This window comes from Pelophylax lessonae (assembly GCF_965119305.1).
Source record: "Pelophylax lessonae genome assembly, chromosome: 1".
NCBI classification, from domain to species: domain Eukaryota; kingdom Metazoa; phylum Chordata; class Amphibia; order Anura; family Ranidae; genus Pelophylax; species Pelophylax lessonae.
In genome coordinates, this window is record NC_138768.1 from 712,969,155 (window position 1) to 712,991,627 (window position 22,473).

Genomic DNA, 22,473 nt, shown 5'->3' on the forward strand with positions numbered 1-22,473 from the left:
GTCCAACCTGCACCTATACGACTATAAAAAAAGTAGCATAAAAGATAGTTTATTCATTACAGAATTTCCAGCATACACTCCCCAACAGCATAAAACAATACTGCCCAAACGGTAAGGGTTCGTTCTGTTTTTGCTCCCTTTTTACTTCATTGTAAAAAGCTGAATTTGTATATGGAATTACCTCTGTACATATTTCTATGCACTGACTATCTAGGAAAATAAATTATAAAAAATAATAAGTGGCCTTTTGTCTACTAAGCTAAGAATGTATACCTCCTAGAGAGATTTATGTAATATATTACTGGTGCCTGTATTCTCGGTTGTAAATTCACTGTTAATCTGTGTGAAACTGTGTGGCTACTGATTGCTTGCAGATAATGTCCTTGTGTGGAAGCTATCATATCTGCCAGATAAGGTTTGTTTGTGTGTGTTTGGTTAACTAGCAGACTAGTTAGCTGACAATTTGCAGGTGGTGGCATGCTACCCTAAATTGTGGTCTTCTGTATATGGGCAGTGGCAAAAGTGACCATGCGAAGATTCTAGCTCACAAGATAGCTTTGGGAATTTCAGAAGTGTATGGTAATAACTTGGCTGCTCCACAACTCCTAGAGTTCCCCAGATTGCAAGCAAGATTTGTATCTGCAGATGTGTGTCCAGCCAGCTAGGGGTGATTGGGAGTATTTTACCTCCCTAATGGAAGCCCACTCCTAATTCCTCCTCCGCCAAACAAGAATTTTGCTCCAGTTAACAAGTTGCCATTGGCATGATTCTTTGACATGGGCTCCAAAGTAGTTCTAAAGCCTAAACCATTTTTTAACTTAATGCATTCCCAGTGTTAAGGTGAAAAAAATGTTCCAGTACCTGTATCACCCCCTCACTGACCCCCCCCCCCCCACAGCCTTACACTTACCCGAGTCCCCACTCACTCCAGTGCTGTGCTCATCTGTAGCGTCTCTCTCCACTTTCAGAGGCATTGCTGAAGTAGCTCTAAGTCAAATCCTTTGGCGAAGAGAATAGGGGTTGGCATGAGCCGCACTGCCTGTGTCTGTGGATGTGAATTGAGCCTGTGGGTTTGCCACACAAGTGGCTTCCTGTGGTGGCACACTGAGATGGGGAAGAGCCAGGAGCGCTGGCAGGGGACCCCAGAAGAGGAGGATTTGGGCAACTTTGTGCAATTTAGTTGCACAGAATAAGTAAATATAACATTTTCTAATAAAAGAAAATAGACTTTACAATCGTTTTAAATTATTTTTGGCATAGGTAAATATGGGTTCTCCCAGGTGAGACAGGCCCCTTTGTTGTAAATTTTTAATGGGAATTAGCAGTCAGCAGGTGCAGAGCTAGTGATCCCAGTATACTCTGCAAATTCTATTACACAAGCGCCCTGTGCTATATGCAGGGGACTGCCAACAAACCAAACAAATCTCATAGTAGCAGGAGATTAAAATTGCCATTGTATTTGGATTTCCCTGGGTTTTTGTTTCCCTTCTTGAATTTGCCTTTTCCTCTCCAGTTACCAATAATATCATGTTTTTCTGTGCTTTGGTTTTTATCTTCATGGCCTCCCCCAGGCATTGATGAGGCCCTTCATTAGACAGTCCAGATGTATGGATTGCACTTTTCCCTGGCTTCCAATTCTCTTGACATATTATATATGGGCATAATTATTGTATTGCTTATCTCTTATAATTTGTTTGCTGGAACTATGTGCAGTGCATCTGAAAATTTCCTTCTAAAAATGAATAAGAAGTTATTTTACTAAAAAAAAAAAAAAAAAATTGCTAGCGTAGCCTCATCTTGGACAGGTGTAATACTGATTAGGATTAAGGGGAATTATCACTTGTACTTAGCAAGAACACATTGATACACAAGGTTGTAAGTATTTTCACATAGAGAGGGTTGCTCTGTATTATTCAGAGCTTGACCAAAAAGAAGTGGTGTCATACCAAATTCATAAAGAATTCCTTGTGTAAGACTACATTCATAAAAGAAGGGGGAGGGGGCTGAGGGGGCTGCTAAAGACAGAAGGTGTTTTACCTTCATGCATAGAATGCATGAAGATAAAAAAAAGAAATAACCTTAAGCCTTTACAACCACTTTAAACATTCTGTGATAATATAATAAATAAATAAAAAACTCCTTATTAGAAGCTATGCCCTAAATTATCTGAATACCAGACAAATAAAAATCTCTCTCTCTCTCTCTCTCTCTCTCTCTCTCTATATATATATATATATATATATATATATATATATATATATATATATATATATATATATATATATATATATATGTATATATATATATATATATATATATATATATATATATATATATATATATATATATATGTATATATATATATATAGTAATATATAAACACATAGGCATGCTTCTTGTGATTAAATTGAATACATAAACCAGTAATTACTACACAAAGTGCTCACAGTTCAAAACACAGTGGGGGAGAATTACTAAACCTCGAGCACTCAGAATCTGGTGCAGCTGTACATGGTAGCCAATCAGCTTCTAACTACAGTTTGTTCAAATAAGCTTTGGCAATAAACCTGGAAGCTGATTGGTTTCTTTGCACAGCTGCTCCAGATTTTGCACTCTCCCGTTTTAGTAAATCCCTCCCAAGAAGTTACTCATCATACATGGCCATTCAATTCATCAACTGTGGAAAGGCAGCCTGGCTTAGCATCCAACTCCTATATTAATAGATCATCTCAAGCAGGAGGCAACCAAAGCAGAATGTATCAATTTTATATTCCTCCAAAAATATCAGAAAAGAGCAAGAACCCACATAGTGTAAAATCACAATAATATCTCCTTTATTGCATACAGGCAGGTACTTACTGTATGGATACAGAAATAAGCATACAGCGCCGTACTTCCAACAGTCAGCAGGCATGATGACGTCACTGGCTAAGCCACGCTGTATTCATGACAGCTGATTTCAAGGCTCAAGAAGTCACCATATACCACTGCTTTATCAGAGGCGTAACTAGAACCTTCAGGGCCCCGGTGCAAGAAATCATGAAATGCCCCCTGGCCGGGGCCCCTCCCTTCAATCCTGGGGCTCTTCCACTGATCCTGGGGCCCTTTATTATGGTCCCGCAGTGGGACCCTTTCCAATTTCTGCTGTGGGCCCCCTTCCTGCCATCTTGGGGCCTCCCCACGGTGGTGGAATGCCAGGTTGCAAGTGTGACCTTTGCGATCCTGGAAGTTCACCCACTGGTGTCGGTAGTTTTTATTTTTTGGTATTTTAATTGTATTATTTTTTTTTCATTTTATTTTATTTTTTTACAATGTCACTGACTATGACTCTGTCCATTCATAAAAGGAAGGAGCTGGTAAATTACATACTTACCGACCCCTTCCTGGTTCTCTATTGTGACACATCCCCTGCAGCAGCCGGCAGGAGAGGGGAGGGAGCACAGTGGGGGGGGGGGGACCAGGGGAGCACACAGGGGCTCAGAGACAGCAGAACACAAGTGAACTGGATAGGAGGAGTGGTGGGGACAGCATACAGAGGAACTAATCTCCTCCATTTTCCTCCTGCAGCTACAGGAGGAAAAAGGAGGACAGTGATTTCTCGACATGCTGCCCCCGCCGCCCCTCCTATTCAGGTGTACAGGGAAGCCGCACAGGCCCCCTGGAGCATGGGGCCCAGTTGCAGTTGCAACCCCTGCAACCTCTGTAGTTACAACACTGTGCTTTATGCAGCATATCAATAAATAAAATCTTGTGAACATGTAACTTGTGTGCTCTGTCATAGCCAAACATTAGTTTATAATGGAAAACCTGGATACCCCAACAATTAGGGCAAACTCCCTCCATATGTAAGCCACTGATATTTGCTCATTTATACCGCTATGAAAGTCTAGAAAGTGCCAGGACTATTTTATTTCTCATATATTCACAAAAACATTCAGACATAATCAGCCTGCAATATTTCTATAATTACAGTCCGTTTTGATTTTTTAGGTGTTATTTTATTTCAAGCACCCTTGAAGTAATTGTGTACGCTACTTATTCAGTCCCTGGCTGCATTCCTCAGTCTATCTGCTCTTCACACATATTTTTCAAAGTCTGTTTGAACATTTCTTCCGATTTTGATTCCCATTGTTACCTTCAACACATTTAGTTCCAGATGTCCTTGCTGCAATGTATTCCATTCTCAGCCTCTCCACCTAGCAAGGTGCTAATGACATCAGCCCGATGTATTCCAAATGAGAAAAGCAACAGTCTTTTAAAAAACCAACAACAAAAGAACGGTGCAAACTCTATTCCAGAATTCTTATGGAAATGTCAAAAAATAACATAAGAATGTGCTTACTTAAAGTTTTTATTTTTTTTAAATAATGTAAATTGCAAAGAAAACATTTGTTATGAATCTGTGATTTCTTAATCAGCCCGACTAGTATTTTATTAAAGCAGTAATGAAGTGAAATACTAACAGTAAGCAAGAGCAGGTGCCTTGTGTCCTGCTGAGTAAAGGAAGATGATTTACACTAGAACTCCCGGGTCTAAGGTAATTTAACAGTATTAATGCAGTTAGGCACAGCAGTTGATTAAAAGTTGTTTCACAAATGTTCCTTATTGCCCCCTCTAAATCTTCTCCCTTCCTGTTCCCATCAGGTGTACCAATTGCTGCAAAATTAATTGGAAAGAATACTTTTCTCCATGCAAGTGCCAGATATTTGACACGCCGAAAGCGTGGAGGTTTATACATTTGTGAGATCTTTTATTGCTTCTGTAAATGAATGGACTAATCATTTAGTACCTTGCCTTTCATTAGGCAATATTAGACTTTTTAGTGGGAAATGATGTTGTAGGCTTTATGTCTACAGTGCTTGTAGAAGTACAGGGGGTTCTCAACAGGGGAGGACTGGCAGCCTTGGGCCTGGGGGGCAAGTCCAGTCAAGTGGCCCATTGAACCACCGAGCTCACCATCTATGCCCACCTGGTTTATAACGGATATTGATGTTATAAAGCAAGACAAATATGATACAATGTGGTAACATAATTTAATGTTAATAGCAACAAAGGAGGTTTAACAAAAATAATGCATCAATGCAGCCTCACCAGTGCCCATCAGTCCAGCCTCATCAGTGCCCATTAATGCAGCCTCACCAGTGCCCATCAGTCCAGCCTCATCAGTGCCCATTAATGCAGCCTCACCAGTGCCCATTAATGCAGCCTCACCAGTGCCCATCAGTCCAGCCTCATCAGTGCCCATTAATGCAGCCTCACCTGTGCCCATCAAGGCATCCTGATCATTGCCCATCAATGCAACCTGACCAGTGCCCATCAATGCAACCTGACCAGTGCCCATCAATGCAGCCTGATCAGTGCCCATCAATGCAACCTGACCAGTGCCCATCAATTCAGCCTCACCAGTGTCCATCAATGCAGCCTCTCTAGTGCCCATAAATGCAGCCTCACCAGTGCAGCCTTATCAGTTCCCATCAATGCAGCCTGATCAGTACCCATCAATGCAGCCTCACCAGTGCCCATCAATGCAACCTGATCAGTGTCCATCAGCTCAGCCTCATCAGTGAAAGAAGATTATTGGTGAACCCAACAAAAACTGCGCAAAATGAATGTGATGTATAAATAAATAAACACTACTCATATCTATAAATGTGTTTAGGGTGAAATTGCTTCCACTCTGCGAGCTGCAAAATCAACGTGAATAACGTGACAAATGAAAAAGTGAAAAAATGTGGCGCTCAACAGTTTGATAAAACACAAAGTAAATTATTCCAATGTGCAAATGTTCGTGCAAAAAAACTGTTTCTAGTGTCCAAAAAAAAAAAAAGGGTTAAGCAAACAGTCAATGATGGAAACACAGACTTGATAGGAGTGAATCTCAAAAAAGCCTCCACCTCCACACGATCACCCAGTGAAATGTATAGGTACCGCTTACCAGAACCACTGGACCCCTTAGTTATAGGGGGTCAAACATGCTTATTGATCCATATCAGATCCGACCTTGCACATCCCCCTCTCACACAGGCGAGATAGGAGCCGCCGCTCCACGCCTGCGTTCCTTAGACCCTTAGATTGGGAACGTGAGACCGTAAACTTCCGGATCTAAGGAACGCAGGCGTGGAGCTGGGTCTCCTATCCACAGCAAACTGAAAATGATCCTTTGATGAGTAATACTGCACCATGAGAGCCTGTTTGTCATTTCTCTCCATCTATGACTTGGTTCTTTAATGCTCCATCGATTTGGCTACACACTGTCGCCTGTGTGAGAGGGGGATGTGCAAGGTCGGATCTGATGTGGATCAATAAGCGTGTTTGACCCCCTATAACTAAGGGGTCCAGTGGTTCTGGTAAGCGGTACCTATACATTTCACTGGGTGATCGTGTGGAGGTGGAGGCTTTTTTGAGATTCACTCCTATCAAGTCTGTGTTTCCATCATTGGCTGTTTGCTTAACCCTTTTTTTTTTTTTTGGACACTAGAAACAGTTTTTTTGCACGAACGTTTGCACATTGGAATAATTTATTTTGTGTTTTATCAAGCTGTTGAGAGCCACATTTTTTCACTTTTTCAGCCTCATCAGTGTCCACCAGTGCAGCCTCATCAGTTTCCATCCATGCAGCCTCATCAGTGTCCACCAGTCAGTGCAGCCTCATCAGTTTCCATCCATGCAGCCTCATCAGTGTCCACCAGTCAGTGCAGCCTCATCAGTTTCCATCCATGCAGCCTCATCAGTCCCCATCAACGCAGCACCACCAATGTCCATCAGTGCAGCCTCATCAGTGCAGCCTGATCATTGCCCATCAATGCAGCCTCACCAGTGCATATAAGCTCAGCCTCATCAGTGCAGCTTGATCAGTGCCACCTATCAGTGTCCATCATTGCCACCTACTAGTGCTGCATATCAATCCAGCTTATTCATTGCTCCTGATCAGTGCTTACCATTGCCGCCACATTCTCTGCCCTGCTGACCCCGTCCTATGTCCCACTGACCCCCATCCTCTGCCCTCATGTCCCAGGGTCTGATAAGGAAGCCGCAGCCATTCATTGTGAACAGCTGTGGCTTCCTCATCAGACCCTGAGACAAGAACAGTATACTGTGGCTGGGGTGGGATACATTTAGATGGGGGTGCCCGATTTAAATCTTGCCTAGGGTAGCACAAAAATAAAATACACCACTGGACACTGATGCAGTAGTGACTAGTGGCAGTCATTAACCCCTTTGTGCTGCATTAGTTGTACCAGTGTCAGTGTTTATTAACCATTTCATGCTGCACAATACAGGGGTTAATTAACACTGACACTGGTGCCACTGTCACTAATGCAGCACAAAGGGGTTAATTAACTGTCACTGGTCACTAATGCATTAGTGGCCATTGGCAGTACATTAACCCCCTCCATGCTGCATTTTACAAACAGCATTGTAAATTAACTCCTCGCCTCAATGAGTTAATCACTTGAGCCATTTCACACATCTACAACACTGACATAACATTGCCTTATGTAAGGTGTATTATCAGCCTGAGCAGCCTCTGAAAACTCACTATTCCACAGGGCTTCACTGGGCTGGCTCCTCGCAGTTCCTTGCAGAAGCAATCTCCTCCGTCCTTTCTTCCCGCCTCCTGGCCTCTGGATGACATCACACTCGGCCGGGACTAGAAAGCATCTGTCGGGTGGAGATCACTCCGCCTGACAGGGAAGTGACTGGACTCACCAGTCAAAAAGGCCACTCGCTCTGCACCGATTCCACCCCTGCAGACAGGCATGACACCCGCCAGCCACCGCTACATTATAGTATACTTGCAGAGTTGCAGCAGAGCAGTGATGCTCCGCAAGTATAACACAATGTAGCGGCGGCCGGCGGGTGTCATGCCTGTCTGCAGGGGTGGAATCGGTGCGGAGCGAGTGGCCTTTTTAGAAAGCATCAGAGCGGCCTGGAGGGCAATCGCCTCCCTGCCTCCCGGCCCAGTCCGCCTCTGGTTCTCAATGACCATACTTCTCACCAAATGACAGGTTAGCTATTAGGTTTTGCATTAGAACCATTTACAGTAAGTGACCACGGGGCATATTATTATTATAAGTTAAAGCATCCTAGGGATTCAATAAAAGTTTGCTATTCTTAACCACAATTTGCTATTTCAAGGACATTTCCAATTCATTAAATATCTGTAATTGCTTTTTGAAATAGTTAATGGATATGGAAGCACTCAGTGTAAGAATTAGTGAATATGCCAGGTGTGAACGGGCATACATGTCAGCTGCAAATACAGACGTCATTTGGGTGATAAAATGCACACAGTGCATGTTGATGGTTAATGGCAAAATTCCTTAATCATAGTATCCAGAAATGACAGGTAAATTGTGTTAGCACTTGGCTAATAGCATTCACAAAATGTTCGTGCCTATGTAAAGTGTACCCATCAGTAACTAAATTCCTGAAATGCCCCAGCAAACACAAATAACATTTTGAAGACAAATAAAACAAATTGTACCCTGTTGTTATTAAAGTGATAGCAAAGTCTCTTTTTTTTTTTTGGTTAAAAATAACAAACATTACCTGCTCTATGCAGTGGTTTTGCATGGAGCAGCCCCAATCCTCTTTTTCTCGGGTCCCTCTTCATTGCTCCTGGCCCCTCCCTCCTGTTCAGTGCCCCCCACAGCAAACAGCTTACTATGGGGGCACAGTTTTTTCCATTCAGACACGGAGCTGCAGCCCGGCCCCGCTCCCTCTCTCCTGATCTCCCTGAATTTGGTTGACAGCAGTGGGAACCAATGGCGCTGCCCTGCCATCTCAGCCAATCAGAAGAGAGAGTCTCTGGCAGCCGAGACACTCCTGCAACATCGCTGGATTTGTGATGGGGCTCAGATAAGTATTAGAGGGGCTGAGGGGGGCTGTTGCACACAGAAGGCTTTTTATCTTAAAACCTTCTGACTTACAATCACTTTATGTTGCAGTTCTTTAGCTGCAGGCAGGCGACCGTACCTACGCCTTAGCATTATATTTGGAAAATGATGTCACCTGTTTTCTACATATAGGAAGAGAGCATTTCTTCAGTCCCCCAGTGATCAGTTACTGAAACTGTGGTAAGACTGGTCCTTATTTCATAAGCTGTAACACTTAGGATATGCTGAATGATGCTTTAGAAATGCTTAAACAGAACATTAGTGTAGACTGAGAGCTTTTAACATAATATAGGTTGCCTTCATTTTTAGCTGTAAACCTTAACTGCTTACTATGTATAATAAATTACTGTTTTTACCTTATTTAGCCTTTTGTCAGTAATTCTGATCTCCTGCAGCCTCTGTAGCCATGTGCTATCTACATACATGTGCTCCAGTGATGGCTGTATGGCATTGATAAGACCTGGTTCCCTGACAGCGATGGACCATGAATAATGCATGTTAAAACAGCCACTTGTAGTCTTCATTGGAAGGCCATGTGATGGGATGACATATCAGGACCACAATTAGGAGACAGAGGGGTTTATTTACTAAAGACAAATCCACTCTGCACTACAAGTGCACTTGGAAGTGCAGTCACTTTAAATCTGAGGGGGAAATGCCAGGAAAATAAAAAACAGCATTTTTGCTTGCATATGATTGGATGATAGAAATCAGCAGAGCTTCCCCTTATTTCAGATCTTCCCTTCAGATCTACAGTGACTGCACTTCCAAGTGCACTTGTAGTGCAGAGTGGATTTGCCTTTAGTAAATCAAACCCAAAGTGTTCTCATTCTATAACAAGAAGTACCTGAACAAGAACGACCATGGCAGGATCGCCAGTTAATATGTTACTGAAATATTGAGACATGAAAAAAAAAAAAAAGTACTTTTAAAATTGACATTAGGATGTTAAAGCCTATATGTAAATTGACTGATTGGGTTTCATATAGGTTCTATATACTTATACAGCGTGTGTGTATATATATATATATATATATATATATGAGACACATATTTATATGTATCTCACAAAAGTGATTACACCCCTCTTATTTTTGTAAATATTTTAGTGAGTGAGTGCACTGCTTGTATAACAGTGTAAATTAGCTGTCCCCTCAAAATAACTCAACACACAGCCATTGTCTAAACCACAGGCAACAAAAGTGAGTACACCCATAAGTGAAAATGTCCAAATTGGGCCCAAAGTGTCAATATTTTGTGTGGCCAATATTATTTTCCAGGACTGCCCTAACCCTTTTGGGCATGGAGTTCACTAGAGATTCACAGGTTACCACTGGAGTCCTCTTCCACTCCTGCATGACCACATCACGGAGCTGGTGGATGTTAAGAGACCTTGTGCTCCTCTATAGCGCTGCTCAATAAGGTTTAGATCTGGAGACATGCTTGTCCAGTCCATCACCTTTACCCTCAGCTTCTTTAGCAAGGCAGTGGTCGTCTTGGAGGTGTGTGTTTGGGGTCATTATTATGTTGGAATACTGCCCCATGCCCAGTCTCTGAAAAGAGGGGATCATGCTCTGCTTTAGTATGTCACAGTACATGTTGGCATTCATAGTTCCCTCAATGATCTGTAGCTCCCTAGTACCGGCAGCCCCAGACCATGACCTTTCCACCACCATGCTTGACTGTAGGCAGGACACACTTGTCTTTGTACTCCTCACCTGGTTGCCACCACATGCGCTTGACACTATCTGAACCAAATAAGTTTATCTTGGTCTCATCAGACCACAGGACATGGTTCCAGTAATCTATGTCCTTAGTCTACTTCTCTTCAGCAAACTGTTTGCAGGCTTTCTTGTGCATCATCTTTAGAAGAGGCTTCCTTCTGGGACGACAGACATGCAGACCAATTTGATGCAGTGTGTGGCGTATGGTCTGAGCACTGACATGCTGACCCCTTCAACCTCTTCAGCAATGCTGGCAGCACTCATACCTCTATTTCCCCAAAGATAACCTCTGGACATCATGCTGACCACGTGCACTCAACCTCTTTGGTCGACCATGGCGAGGCCTGTTCTGAGTGGAACCTGTCCTGTTAAACCACTGTATGGTCTTGGCCAGTGTGCTGCAGCTCAGTTTCAGGGTCTCGGCAATCTTCTTATAGCCTAGGCTGTCTTTATGTAGAGCAACAGATCCGCAGAGAGTTCTTTGCCATGAGGTGCCATGTTGAATTTCCAGTGACCAGTATGAGAGATTAAAAGCGATAACACCAAATTTAACACACCTGCTCCCCATTCACACCTGAGACCTTGTAACACTAACGTGTCACATGACACTGGGGAGGGAAAATGGCTAATTCGGCCCAATTTGGACATTTTCACTAAGGGGTATACTCACCTTTGTTGCCAGCGGTTTAGACATTAATGGCTGTGTGTTGAGTTATTTTGAGGGGACAGCAAATTTACACTGTTATACAAGCTGTACACTCACTACATTACATTGTAGCAAAGTGTAAATTCTTCAGTCTTGTCACATGAAAAGGTATAATAAAATATTTACAAAAATGTGAGGGGTGTACTCACATTTGTGATATACTGTGTATGATGTATGTGTGTGTGTGAATATATATATATATATATATATATATATATATCAGGCCTATTGAAACCTTAAGGAAGTTACCATGATTCTCAAGAGGTAGAGGCAGGGGACTGTTTTTTTGTGAGACACACAGTCAGTCAAAATCGGTGCAGGTGTCAGACTTTATATGATTATGCCATCTATGGCCATCTTTGGTGTAGTAAGAGGACGGTTTCTGGATAATATTAATTAGTATGCATACAATTACCATTGAGAAGTTTGCAGCTAGGTCCACTTTAAGATATCAATGCTGCTTTTAAAATTTGTATTAAATCCAAGGGCATAGGTTATAGAATAAAATTATTACTGTAAAATGTAGAAATGTACATTTAGGTTTACTACTTCCCTGAAGGAGACACTGAAGAAATGCTTTAACATGTTCGGCTTAAAAGAACTGTAATATAGATGAAGCCTTTCAATCTTTAATGTATGTAGCTTCAGATGCATTGATGTCCATAGAGCTCATGAATTCCATCTCCAGCCAATTTCTTTTTTGGAAGAACTTAAGAAGCATATTACTTTTTGTTAGAGGTTTCTCTGACCCCATTTTTGAGATTTCTGTCTTAGTGACAGCCAGATAAGAAATCAGTGCAGGGGCTGTCACTGAGATAGTAAGAAATGCAGTAATTGGGGGAGATTCCCCATAATTTCCTAGCCAGACAGGAAGTGAGACTAGATCTACCAAATGGGGACACAGACTGCAACAAACACCCAGCAGAAATTCTATACCTACCTGCTCTGCTTAAAAAGAATAAAAAATGTTTGGCTAGAGTTGAAATTTAAAGTGGTTTTAAACCTCTGAAATGAAAAATGAGCAAAGCATATTCTTCCATAGTTTGCACTTGCCTTGATCCAAAGCACCATGCGTGATTTATGTCTGCTTTGTCATTGCTCTGCTATCTGCAGGGTCGCTTCTGACACTCTATGCCAGAGAATTCCAGGGGACAACCCGGTGGGGTGCTCCAGCACAGAATAGGTGATTGACAGCCTCAGCTGTGCATGTTTCCCTATGAAACTGTGCAGAGGGTTTAAGTGTCCTTTCCTTCCACTCAGGTCTCAAATTACACTCAGCTCCCTGCTCTATACTTGCAATGTGTGAAATCAGATCCCCACCCCCTGCCTTCTGGAGCTCAAAACAGCTGTGTAAACAATATGCTTTAGGAGGCTGTAGAGAAGAGGGAACCACAGATAAACAGGTACAACTTATGTAGTAAGATTTCTTTCAATCTTTTTGTGTCACCTGAGGCTAGTCACTTCAATGATTATAAGGGGTTACAACCACTGATGGAAATATGGGGGTACCTCTGTCTTCAATACTTTCTAAATCATTGATCCTAAAAGTGCATGCAGCAAGCAAAACCCCAGTAGAGTTGGATGCCTTTCTCCTATATACGTGTCCTGAGCCAGTGACTCAGAAGGTACTAAAGACATTGGATCAGTTTCACAGCCAGTGAAGTAGCATGTTCGGAAGAAGGAATTAGTAGTGGGACCCTGGATATTTCTTCAGTACAGGCTTCTGTGACCAAGCAAGCTACAATGGGAATGTTCCAATTGAGAGGTCATGCAGGTTTTGTTTTTTTATCTCTACCAGTTTTTAAGCATAAAAATGGGAACATAGGGACATTATACAACCGTCACAGCCAGATCCTTTGCCAATAGGATGTCCACTGTGCACACCAAAAGTGGAAAGCAACAAATGGAATATATGAAGAAAAAACATAATTGACTTACTGTATGAGCATGTAAGTGCTCTATGTGCATCCCACTTCTTTGGGATATTGAGGCAGTTTCGAAGATTTTCTGCCTTTTTTCAAATGCAAATGAGGGTCTGTTGTAAAAATTGAAGGTTTAAATGCAGGGACATATTTTATCAAACCCTTCAGCTCTGAAGTAGAATATAAAAGGTTAATGTTGAAAAGGTTACTACTCCACCACAAGGATTTTATTGTGTTTTTCTGCTCTAGCTAGAGGTGCTCACTATTGGGCAGCTTTATGATGCGGGAACTTCACACTAAACCACCTGAGGTAGTGAAGCGGGGAATTATACCGTGAATCACCTCTCAGGAAGCAAGTGTATACATAACCTGAAGTCTTGTGTTCTCTCTCTCTGTGTCTGCAGCCTTGCATCTGTAATCCGAGGCCAGCTTCTCACAGCTGATGGAACACCGCTCATTGGAGTCAATGTGTCATTTCTACATTACCCCAACTATGGATATACAATCACACGCCAGGATGGGATGTGAGTACATAAACCGAAAAATAACTGGGGGTGTACATAATAAAAGGCAAAAGGAAATGCCATATTTTACGACTCTGCTCTTTCATTTTCAGCAAAGGTTTATTACTGAATTAATACAGATTGCAATAGCAGCCGGCAAAATGTAACTTGTCTGTATTGAAATTGTCAATATTCTTATTCTGTAAGGGACCCGGTATTACTTTTAAAGGGAATGTACAGTATTTTCAGTGTTTTGTTCGATAAACCAGTAAATGAGATTCATGTAATGGGAATAAAGTGGTGATAAACTTCTATTTTAAACTTGTACCAACTGGTAAGCTTTTAAGGATTACCTATAGGTACACTGAAAATCTTCCAAGTTTGAAGATATTTATATTGGCTGCAGCCAATGACTTCTCTGGTGCATGTGCAGTAGCTGTGCATTCAGGACTCACTGATTGTGCCATCAGTGCAGAAAGCGCACTGGCTCCCATGTGCATGTTCGGGAGTGACATCATCATGGCTCAACCATTCAAAAGGCCAGAAAGTGCAAACCCGAAAGGAAGACTGAGATAAGATGGAAGGGCCAGGAGAGGAAGGCCAATGTAAGGTAAAGGTGATTCAGTCATAATTTGCTAGTATTTGGTACATATTTGCAAATTATTGCATAAACCAACAGTGACCCATTTACCCTTTCTAGCGGTATTCCTGAGTGTGGCTCGGGGTTAAATTTCAGTGCCAAAAACGGTAACCCCGAGCCACACTCGGGGTACCGCTAGGAAGATCACTGGATCCTGATAGAGGTGTTACTTACCTTGTCCCCAGGATCCAGCGATGTATCCCGGCGATGTGTGGCGGCGGATCTTCCTCCCGATGCTCTGTGTGCCTCGGCTTCCGTCTCCTGTGACATTACATTCACAGGGGGGTGGAATCGGCGGCAAATTCAAATGTAAAACACACCAAACACACTGATACAATGCAAAATAAAATAAATTCACATTAGTTTGCCCCCCCCCATTGCCCTTCCCTGCAGTTTTACTGTACTTTTTAAGTATATATATATATATATATATATATATATATATATATATATATAAAGAAGAATGCACAGTAAATAAAAAAAAAAACATATGTAAATAGTTTGTTTGGGCTGCTCATTCTTAAGAATTACATGCAAAATAATTGTACCACTTTCAGCACCTAAAATCCGAAAGAATCATACCGCCAGGGAGGTTAAAAAAAATCAGTAGAGTTTAATACCATTTTAAAGCTGAGCTTCAGACAAATGCACAGTTGAAATACATATAAGAGAGCTGTTTTATGCATTAAAGGATATGTATTTCTGTCCAGCAAATCCTGAGAGACAGCCCTGGTTGGTGACAAGGCTTTCCTCTGCTGCAGATAAGACATACAGCTTGCTAACCTACCTACCCTCAACCTGTAACTAGGCACTGCCCCCCCCCTTTCCCAAGCAGAATGTTCCCGTACTGGGAAATATATGCAGTTGAAACCAATTGAAATCCAGCTGATTTTAACAGTTGCATTTCCAAAAAAAAAAAAGAAAATTGTATGTTTGTTTTTTTAATGAAATCTTTGCATGGATTTTCTTTCTGTATACAGTGGGTACGGAAAGTATTCAGACCCCCTTAAATTTTTCACTCTTTGTTATATTGCAGCCATTTGCTAAAATCATTTAAGTTCATTCTTCTTCCTCATGAATGTACACATAGCACCCCATACTGACAGAAAAACACAGAATTGTTGACATTGTTGCAGATTTATTAAAAAAGAAAAACTAAAATATCACATGGTCCTAAGTATTTAGACCCTTTGCTGTGACACTCATATATTTAACTCTGGTGCTTTCCATTTCTTCTGATCATCCTTGAGATGGTTCTACACCTTTATTTGAGTCCAGCTGTGTTTGAATATACTGATTGGACTTGATTAGGAAAGCCACACACCTGTCTATATAAGACCTTCCAGATCACAATGCATGTCAGAGCAAATGAGAATCATGAGGTCAAAGGAACTGCCTGAAGAGCTCAGAGACAGAATTGTGGCAAGGCACAGATCTGGCTAAGGTTACAAAAAGATTTCTGCTGCACTTAAGGTTCCTAAGAGCACAGTTGCCTCCATATTTCTCAAATGGAAGACGTTTGGGACGACCAGAACCCTTCCTAGAGCTGGCCGTCCGGCCAAACTGAGCTATCGGGGGAGAAGAGCCTTGGTGAGAGAGGTAAAGAAGAACCCAAAGATCACTGTGGCTGAGCTCCAGAGATGCAGTCAGGAGATGGGAGAAAGTTGTAGAAAGTCAACCATCGCTGCAGCCCTCCACCAGTCGGGGCTTTATGGCAGAGTGGCCCGACGGAAGCCTCTCCTCAGTGTAAGACACATGAAAGCCCGCATGGAGTTTGCTAAAAAAACACCTGAAGGACTCCAAGATGGTGAGAAATAAGATTCTCTGGTCTGATGAGACCAAAATAGAACTTTTTGGCCTTAATTCTAAGCGGTATGTGTGGAGAAAACCAGGCACTGCTCATCACCTGTCCAATACAGTCCCAACAGTGAAGCATGGTGGTGGCAGCATCATGCTGTGGGGGTGTTTTTCAGCTGCAGGGACAGGACGACTGGTTGCAATCAAGGGAAAGATGAATGCGGCCAAGTACAGGGATATCCTGGACAAAAACCTTCTCCAGAGTGCTCTGGACCTCAGACTGGGCCGAAGGTTTACCTTCCAACAAGACAATGACCCTAAGCACACAGCTAAAATAACGAAGGAGTGGCTTCACAACAACTCCGTGACTGTTCTTGAATGGCCCAGCCAGAGCCCTGACTTAAACCCAATTGAGCATCTCTGGAGAGACCTAAAAATGGCTGTCCACCAACGTTTACCATCCAACCTGACAGAACTGGAGAGGATCTGCAAGGAGGAATGGCAGAGGATCCCCAAATCCAGGTGTGAAAGACTTGTTGCATCTTTCCCAAAAAGACTCTTGGCTGTATTAGATCAAAAGGGGGCTTCTACTAAATACTGAGCAAAGGGTCTGAATACTTAGGACCTTGTGATATTTCAGTTTTTCTTTTTTAATAAATCTGCAACAATGTCAACAATTCTGTGTTTTTCTGTCAGTATGGGGTGCTATGTGTACATTCATGAGGAAGAAGAATGAACTTAAATGATTTTAGCAAATGGCTGCAATATAACAAAGAGTGAAAAATTTAAGGGGGTCTGAATACTTTCCGTACCCACTGTATCTAGAGTCTATATTATAGAGTTCAGCTTTAGTTTGTATTTACATAATTATTATACATGGAACAGCCAAATTTGCTCATTGCATATGCAGGCTTTACTTCCTGCTTTGCAATGCTGCACAATGGTTGTGCATTACTGCTTAATTTCACAATGCATGTCTATAAATCAACTAATTCATTGAAAGCAATGACTTCCTTGTGCAGCTGATATCTTATCTCATCTTATAACTGTATTTGCAAGTTCAACACGCAGGCTGTGCTTCCTACAACAGTGCTGAAGAGTTATTCTGCTTTACTTTACCCATCACTTCCTTTCTCATCTGCTCAGTCTGAATGATCACAATACCTTCTGTATGTGGCTGACTTATTTGATTTTAGTACTTGTTCAGCAGTGATGGTAACGGTAATGTAAAAATAACCAAAAGAAGGGAGTTCTGTGTATAAAGATAGTCATCAAAATATGTGAAATCAAAATAGTGCTTGCAGGCAAGCATTACAATAATAACTCTATATGTACTTATTAAAAATACACTATAATAATCGGAAAATACATTCATACATATATTGTATGTCACTGTACCATGTTCAGTGATTAAGGGAAGGTTGATGTAGATGTCAGCAGTGGCAGAACTATTATGGGTACGCAATGTAAAGCTGCTGGAAGGACCTCGAGGATGTATGGTGGCAGGGGATTTCAATGACTCTGTCCCATGGATAATATGCAGGTCATCTGATTTACACAAAGAAAGACAATGTCACCAAGAGCAGCATGATGACCTTATCAGAGATGACATCCAGATATGTCCACCTGCATTCTTTTTTGCAACATAACAGTGTTGCAAACTGATAACCATTTGGATTAATAGTCAATCAATTGCAATGTCATAGATAAGATTTAATTAATAACACCTAGTTTTGTGAGCATTGTCAACCTTCATTAAGATTTAAAACCTGTAGTTTAGTAATAGTAAAGTGAAACAGCCAAAAAAAAAAAAACATACTGTATATATCAGTAGACCATGGATATTACTTGGCCAGTAGAAGATGAGTCACAAACATTATCTAATAATATGTGATAAATGAAAAATATAATGGTAAAAGTATAAAACTACCCTTTTTAGGCAACAATAGCTAAGACTGAACATAAACATAATTTTAATGCTATATGGGTCTGTGCAAATAAAAGAATATACTAAAAATCCACTGTGTTGGGTATATTAGGTTACACTTCCAGTAAAGCATCGGAAAAATGTGTAAATGGCTGTTATAAAAATTAAACCTATATCTGAACATGAATGGAGTAAATACATCTAAAGTTGTCCATAATAGTACTAATAAATTGTGAAAAATAACGGACATTAACAACGTGCATTCCAAGTTTTTAATTGAGTTTGCCTAATAAATCTTATTGTTATACTTTTCATTTACCATTGGATACTAAATCTTAGTTTTATGTGACTTAATATATACTTCATTAAGATTCCTGTTACAGGTAAGAATGAAGAGGGTCAACTAGATCATGAAAGATTGATGTGTGATAAAGTAAATATGTATACTTATGCATTTGTTCCCACTTTCTGCCACAATTACATTCCTGCACTTTACATAATTATGTGTCACATTTTGATACATGTCTTTAGTTTAGCATTGTTAGGGCTGCCTGTGCTATACATGATTTAGAACGTAGGCTGATCCTTGGTAATAATTGCAAGTCTTGCCCCCAGGCTGCATTACGGTCTCCTGGTTCTTGTTTATTCCTGGCATCTCTCCGGTTTTGCAGACATGATCTGCAGCCTAGTTAGATCCTGGGTATAACAGTCCCACATCTCTTTCCTCTCTTATGTCTCTAGGCTGGAGCTAAGATGATATAAGCAGATAAGCACTAAATTAGAAAATGCGCCGTGATGCTTGTGGTTCTGGGAGCCCTCTACCAGATGTGATGGAATAAAGTTGGGCCATTGTAGCCTGCAAACTGCATGTTCAGGCTGATTTTCATGTTGATACAATAAAGGTTATCATATACAGCAAATAAATCAATATTCTTTAAACCCAGCAGAGCTCTTTGGGCTTTGCTGTGTAGCGTTTCCTATTATTACAAGCTCGGCATCTGCTGGCATAGTACCATCACTGCTTCTTTTCATTTGAAACACACGGGGGCCAACCAGAGCTTGTTAGTATTAGATTCCACTATTTTATTTTATCATGTCTTCTTCTTTTTTTTTTTCCTTGTGTCTATGCAGGTTTGATCTGGTTGCGAATGGAGGTGCATCGCTTACACTCATGTTTGAAAGGGCTCCATTTCTGACACAATATCACACGGTTTGGATTCCATGGAATGTATTTTATGTGATGGACACCTTGGTAATGAAGAAAGAGGAGAATGACATCCCTAGTTGTGACCTCAGTGGGTTTGTCCGGCCAAACCCGGTCATAGTATCATCCCCTTTGTCAACTTTTTTCAGATCCTCTCCTGAAGATAGCCCCATAATTCCTGAGACACAGGTATTACTCTATTCTGTTTAACCCAATCCTGTTCTATTGCATTTGCTATATGTGAAGGTATACTCAGTACTCGTTTGCGAAAGCTTTTTTACACATTTAAACCAAACAGAAAATGAAGCAGTAAGAGTCATCCTACAGTTCAGAAGAGTAAAGACCCTATTTATTTATGATAGGCAGTACTGCATATATACAGAAAAGTTTTGTATGTTGTGGAGGACCCCCCACCCCCTTCCTCAGATACATTTACTCTTACAATTGAAGAACAACAAAGTATTTGACAATGTATCAGTAATCCTGCAAAGTTTCAGATTATGTTCTTTAATTGCAGCAGCAGTATATATACTAAGGCTTGCAAATGAGATCCCTAAGCTAAGGGGAAGTTTTTTAAGAGATGTTTAACGTTTATTGTTGGGTAGGAATGTATTGCATGCAATGGCTAATTGAGGTTCAAAAGCTGTTGCCGTAGCTAGGCCTCATTTAAAGCCAGAAGTATTCTTTATGGACTTAAACAGAAACATCACCCCTTTTTTTTAAAGCGGAGTTCTGGGCACAGATGTCATTTTTTGATGAACATACCCCCGGGACAGTCAGGGCTAGCACATTCCACAATGGCTAGCCTCTGATCTGTCCCGGTTCGCACTTACCTTTTAGAAGAAATACTTACTTAGAAAATTTCTTCCACAGCGTTTCCATCTCTCTTGTGGGCAGCTGAAGCCGGCGTGGTCCTCTTCTGCGTCTTCTTCCGCGTCTTCTTCTCCCAGAATGCGCCGCACCGGCCCCTCTCGTCACTTCCGGCGCGGCGCCGCATTCCTAAACAGCTTCTGGGCATGCGGCGTCGCCCGGAAGTGACGAGCGGGGCCGGTGCGGCGCATTGATTCCTGGGAGCGATGACTTTTAGCCCCCAGGAATCATCGCAGCGCAGGAAGTGACGGGGTGAGCCGCGGCTCCGAGGGAGGAAGCAGTCAGAGGTGAGTATTTATGATCTTCAATAAAAAGGTGAGTAAACAAAAAAAATAAAAATAACTATCCAATTCCTTTTCAGGTCAGGTCTACCTAGCGGAGGGGCACAAAAAAAAAAAATAGTTTTTGTGCCCGGAACTCCGCTTTAATCCCAGTTTATCTTTTTTACTAGGTTATACCTAATAAATATACTCACGCCCAAAACATCTAGCATTGTTCTGTTGTAATCCTCCTCTCCACTGCTGTTCACCCAGTCTTGTGCTTCCATCTTCCTCTTCTACATCCTCAGGAGCTGGCTGCCTTGTCCTGGTTTTGCAGCTGCCCCCTGATGATGCACCGTGATGTATGGGTATATGTTGTAGATTGCCCTGAATCCTCCTGGGATGCATGATGTGCAAAATACTACAGGCAGTGAGGGGTAGGTCATCTAGTGTGGGGCTGGTTTAAAAAAATATATTTACAAATATATATATATATATATATCTGTGATTGTGAGAAAGGAGGGGGGGGGGAGAATGGGTAAAATTATTGAAAGTGTAAAAAGAAGTTGAAGGGCCATAAAGGATACACTTTTAGGGCCTGTATTGGCAGGCTATGGGAATGCAAAACTTACTTGAAGGTCAGAAAGATGTCAACTGCAGGTCAAATGCACCAGTCAACATATTTTGAATGTTCTCAAAGTTTCTCAAACTGATATCATCGACAAAAGTCTAAACCCCAACCACAAAGACTCCCAGAAGATAACTATTACTGAACTTTTTTCTTCAGCTGCAATTATTTTTTACGGTATTTATATAATGTTTGTAATTATCATCTAGTACAAACCATTTTGGTGCCTTTTTATATTTCTAAATAAACCGTGTAATGCAGTGAATCGATCAATCCCAGAATGACTGAGGGCTTTAGGCAAAGCTACACTGGACTTTCAGACTCACAGCAAAGCTACACTGGACTTTCAGACTCACAGACTTACTGTACAGCATTCCTCCATCACAGTCTTGGTAAATCTTATGTATTTAAAGGCCCATACACACAATAAGAAAATCGGAAGTAAAATTTCGTCCGAACGATCTTCTGATTTTCGGATCGTTAGTATAGTGCTTTCGACAGCCTATTATGAATTTTAAGATGACAAAGACTGGATGTGCAGGCTAAAAAAATGTTATCCTACGTGAATACAATGTCCGATTTTTGTTTAATTAGCACAGTTTTCATCTGAAAAAAAAACCATAAGAGCAAGACTAGGCATGCTCGAAAACTAAAGAATACATACAAAAAAGATCGAGACATGACTTCACTTTGAAGTTGAATTCTTTCGTACGAGAATTTTCGTATGAAAGCAACCTCTTCACTTTCCATATGAGACTAGCATGCAACAAAAAAACTAAAGAAAATGTGTCCGATAATCTGATCGTGTGTACGAGGCTTTAGCCCCACTTTCCTCAAATGTTTTATAGCATATGTTGATTTACAGACGATATGTGATTTTGCAGCAGTACCAACAAAAACTTACACATGGACAGCACTTAGCATACATATAACATCATGTTGTGTTTTGAGGCCTATATAACAAACATTTTGAAGTCCTTTTGCTATTATATTTACATTTTTTCTTTAAAAGCTGTAATACCCTCATGGAATTTTTGACAGACTTTATATATAGTCTGTCATTCCTGTACCCCAGTAACTGTGCAAATATAATCTACCTTGTGTTAGTCTTAGGCTATTGACTAGGATGCTTTCCAAGTGAAATCCAGCTTACATTAGCGAACACTGACATGTGACTTGAATAAACGAATTATAAGGAAGAGACTGTGAACAAGCACTTGCAATCACCATGCTTGACTACACAAAAAGTGAGCCCTGTCTGTGAGCAATCTTTTATTCTATTTTGCAAGGAGATCACAGCCATGAAATGAAAAGTTATTATTTTTCAAAGATGCTTTAAACATTAAAAATACTGCACTGGGAAAAAGACTGCAGAAAGGTATAGTTGCAGAC

At 41.2% G+C, this 22,473-nt stretch overlaps 1 protein-coding gene across 25 annotated transcripts in view; it reads left to right on the forward strand.

Annotated features, from left to right (window-relative positions):
- Positions 1-22,473, forward strand: part of TENM3 (teneurin transmembrane protein 3) — a 1,577,510-nt gene that overhangs the window by 1,428,580 nt on the left and 126,457 nt on the right. For all 25 annotated transcript variants that reach the window (XM_082244015.1, XM_082244035.1, XM_082244033.1 and 22 more), the window contains 2 exons: positions 13,657-13,776; positions 19,251-19,512. In XM_082244015.1, the coding sequence (XP_082100141.1) occupies positions 13,657-13,776; positions 19,251-19,512 (382 nt within the window). The remainder of the gene's footprint in view (positions 1-13,656; positions 13,777-19,250; positions 19,513-22,473) is intronic.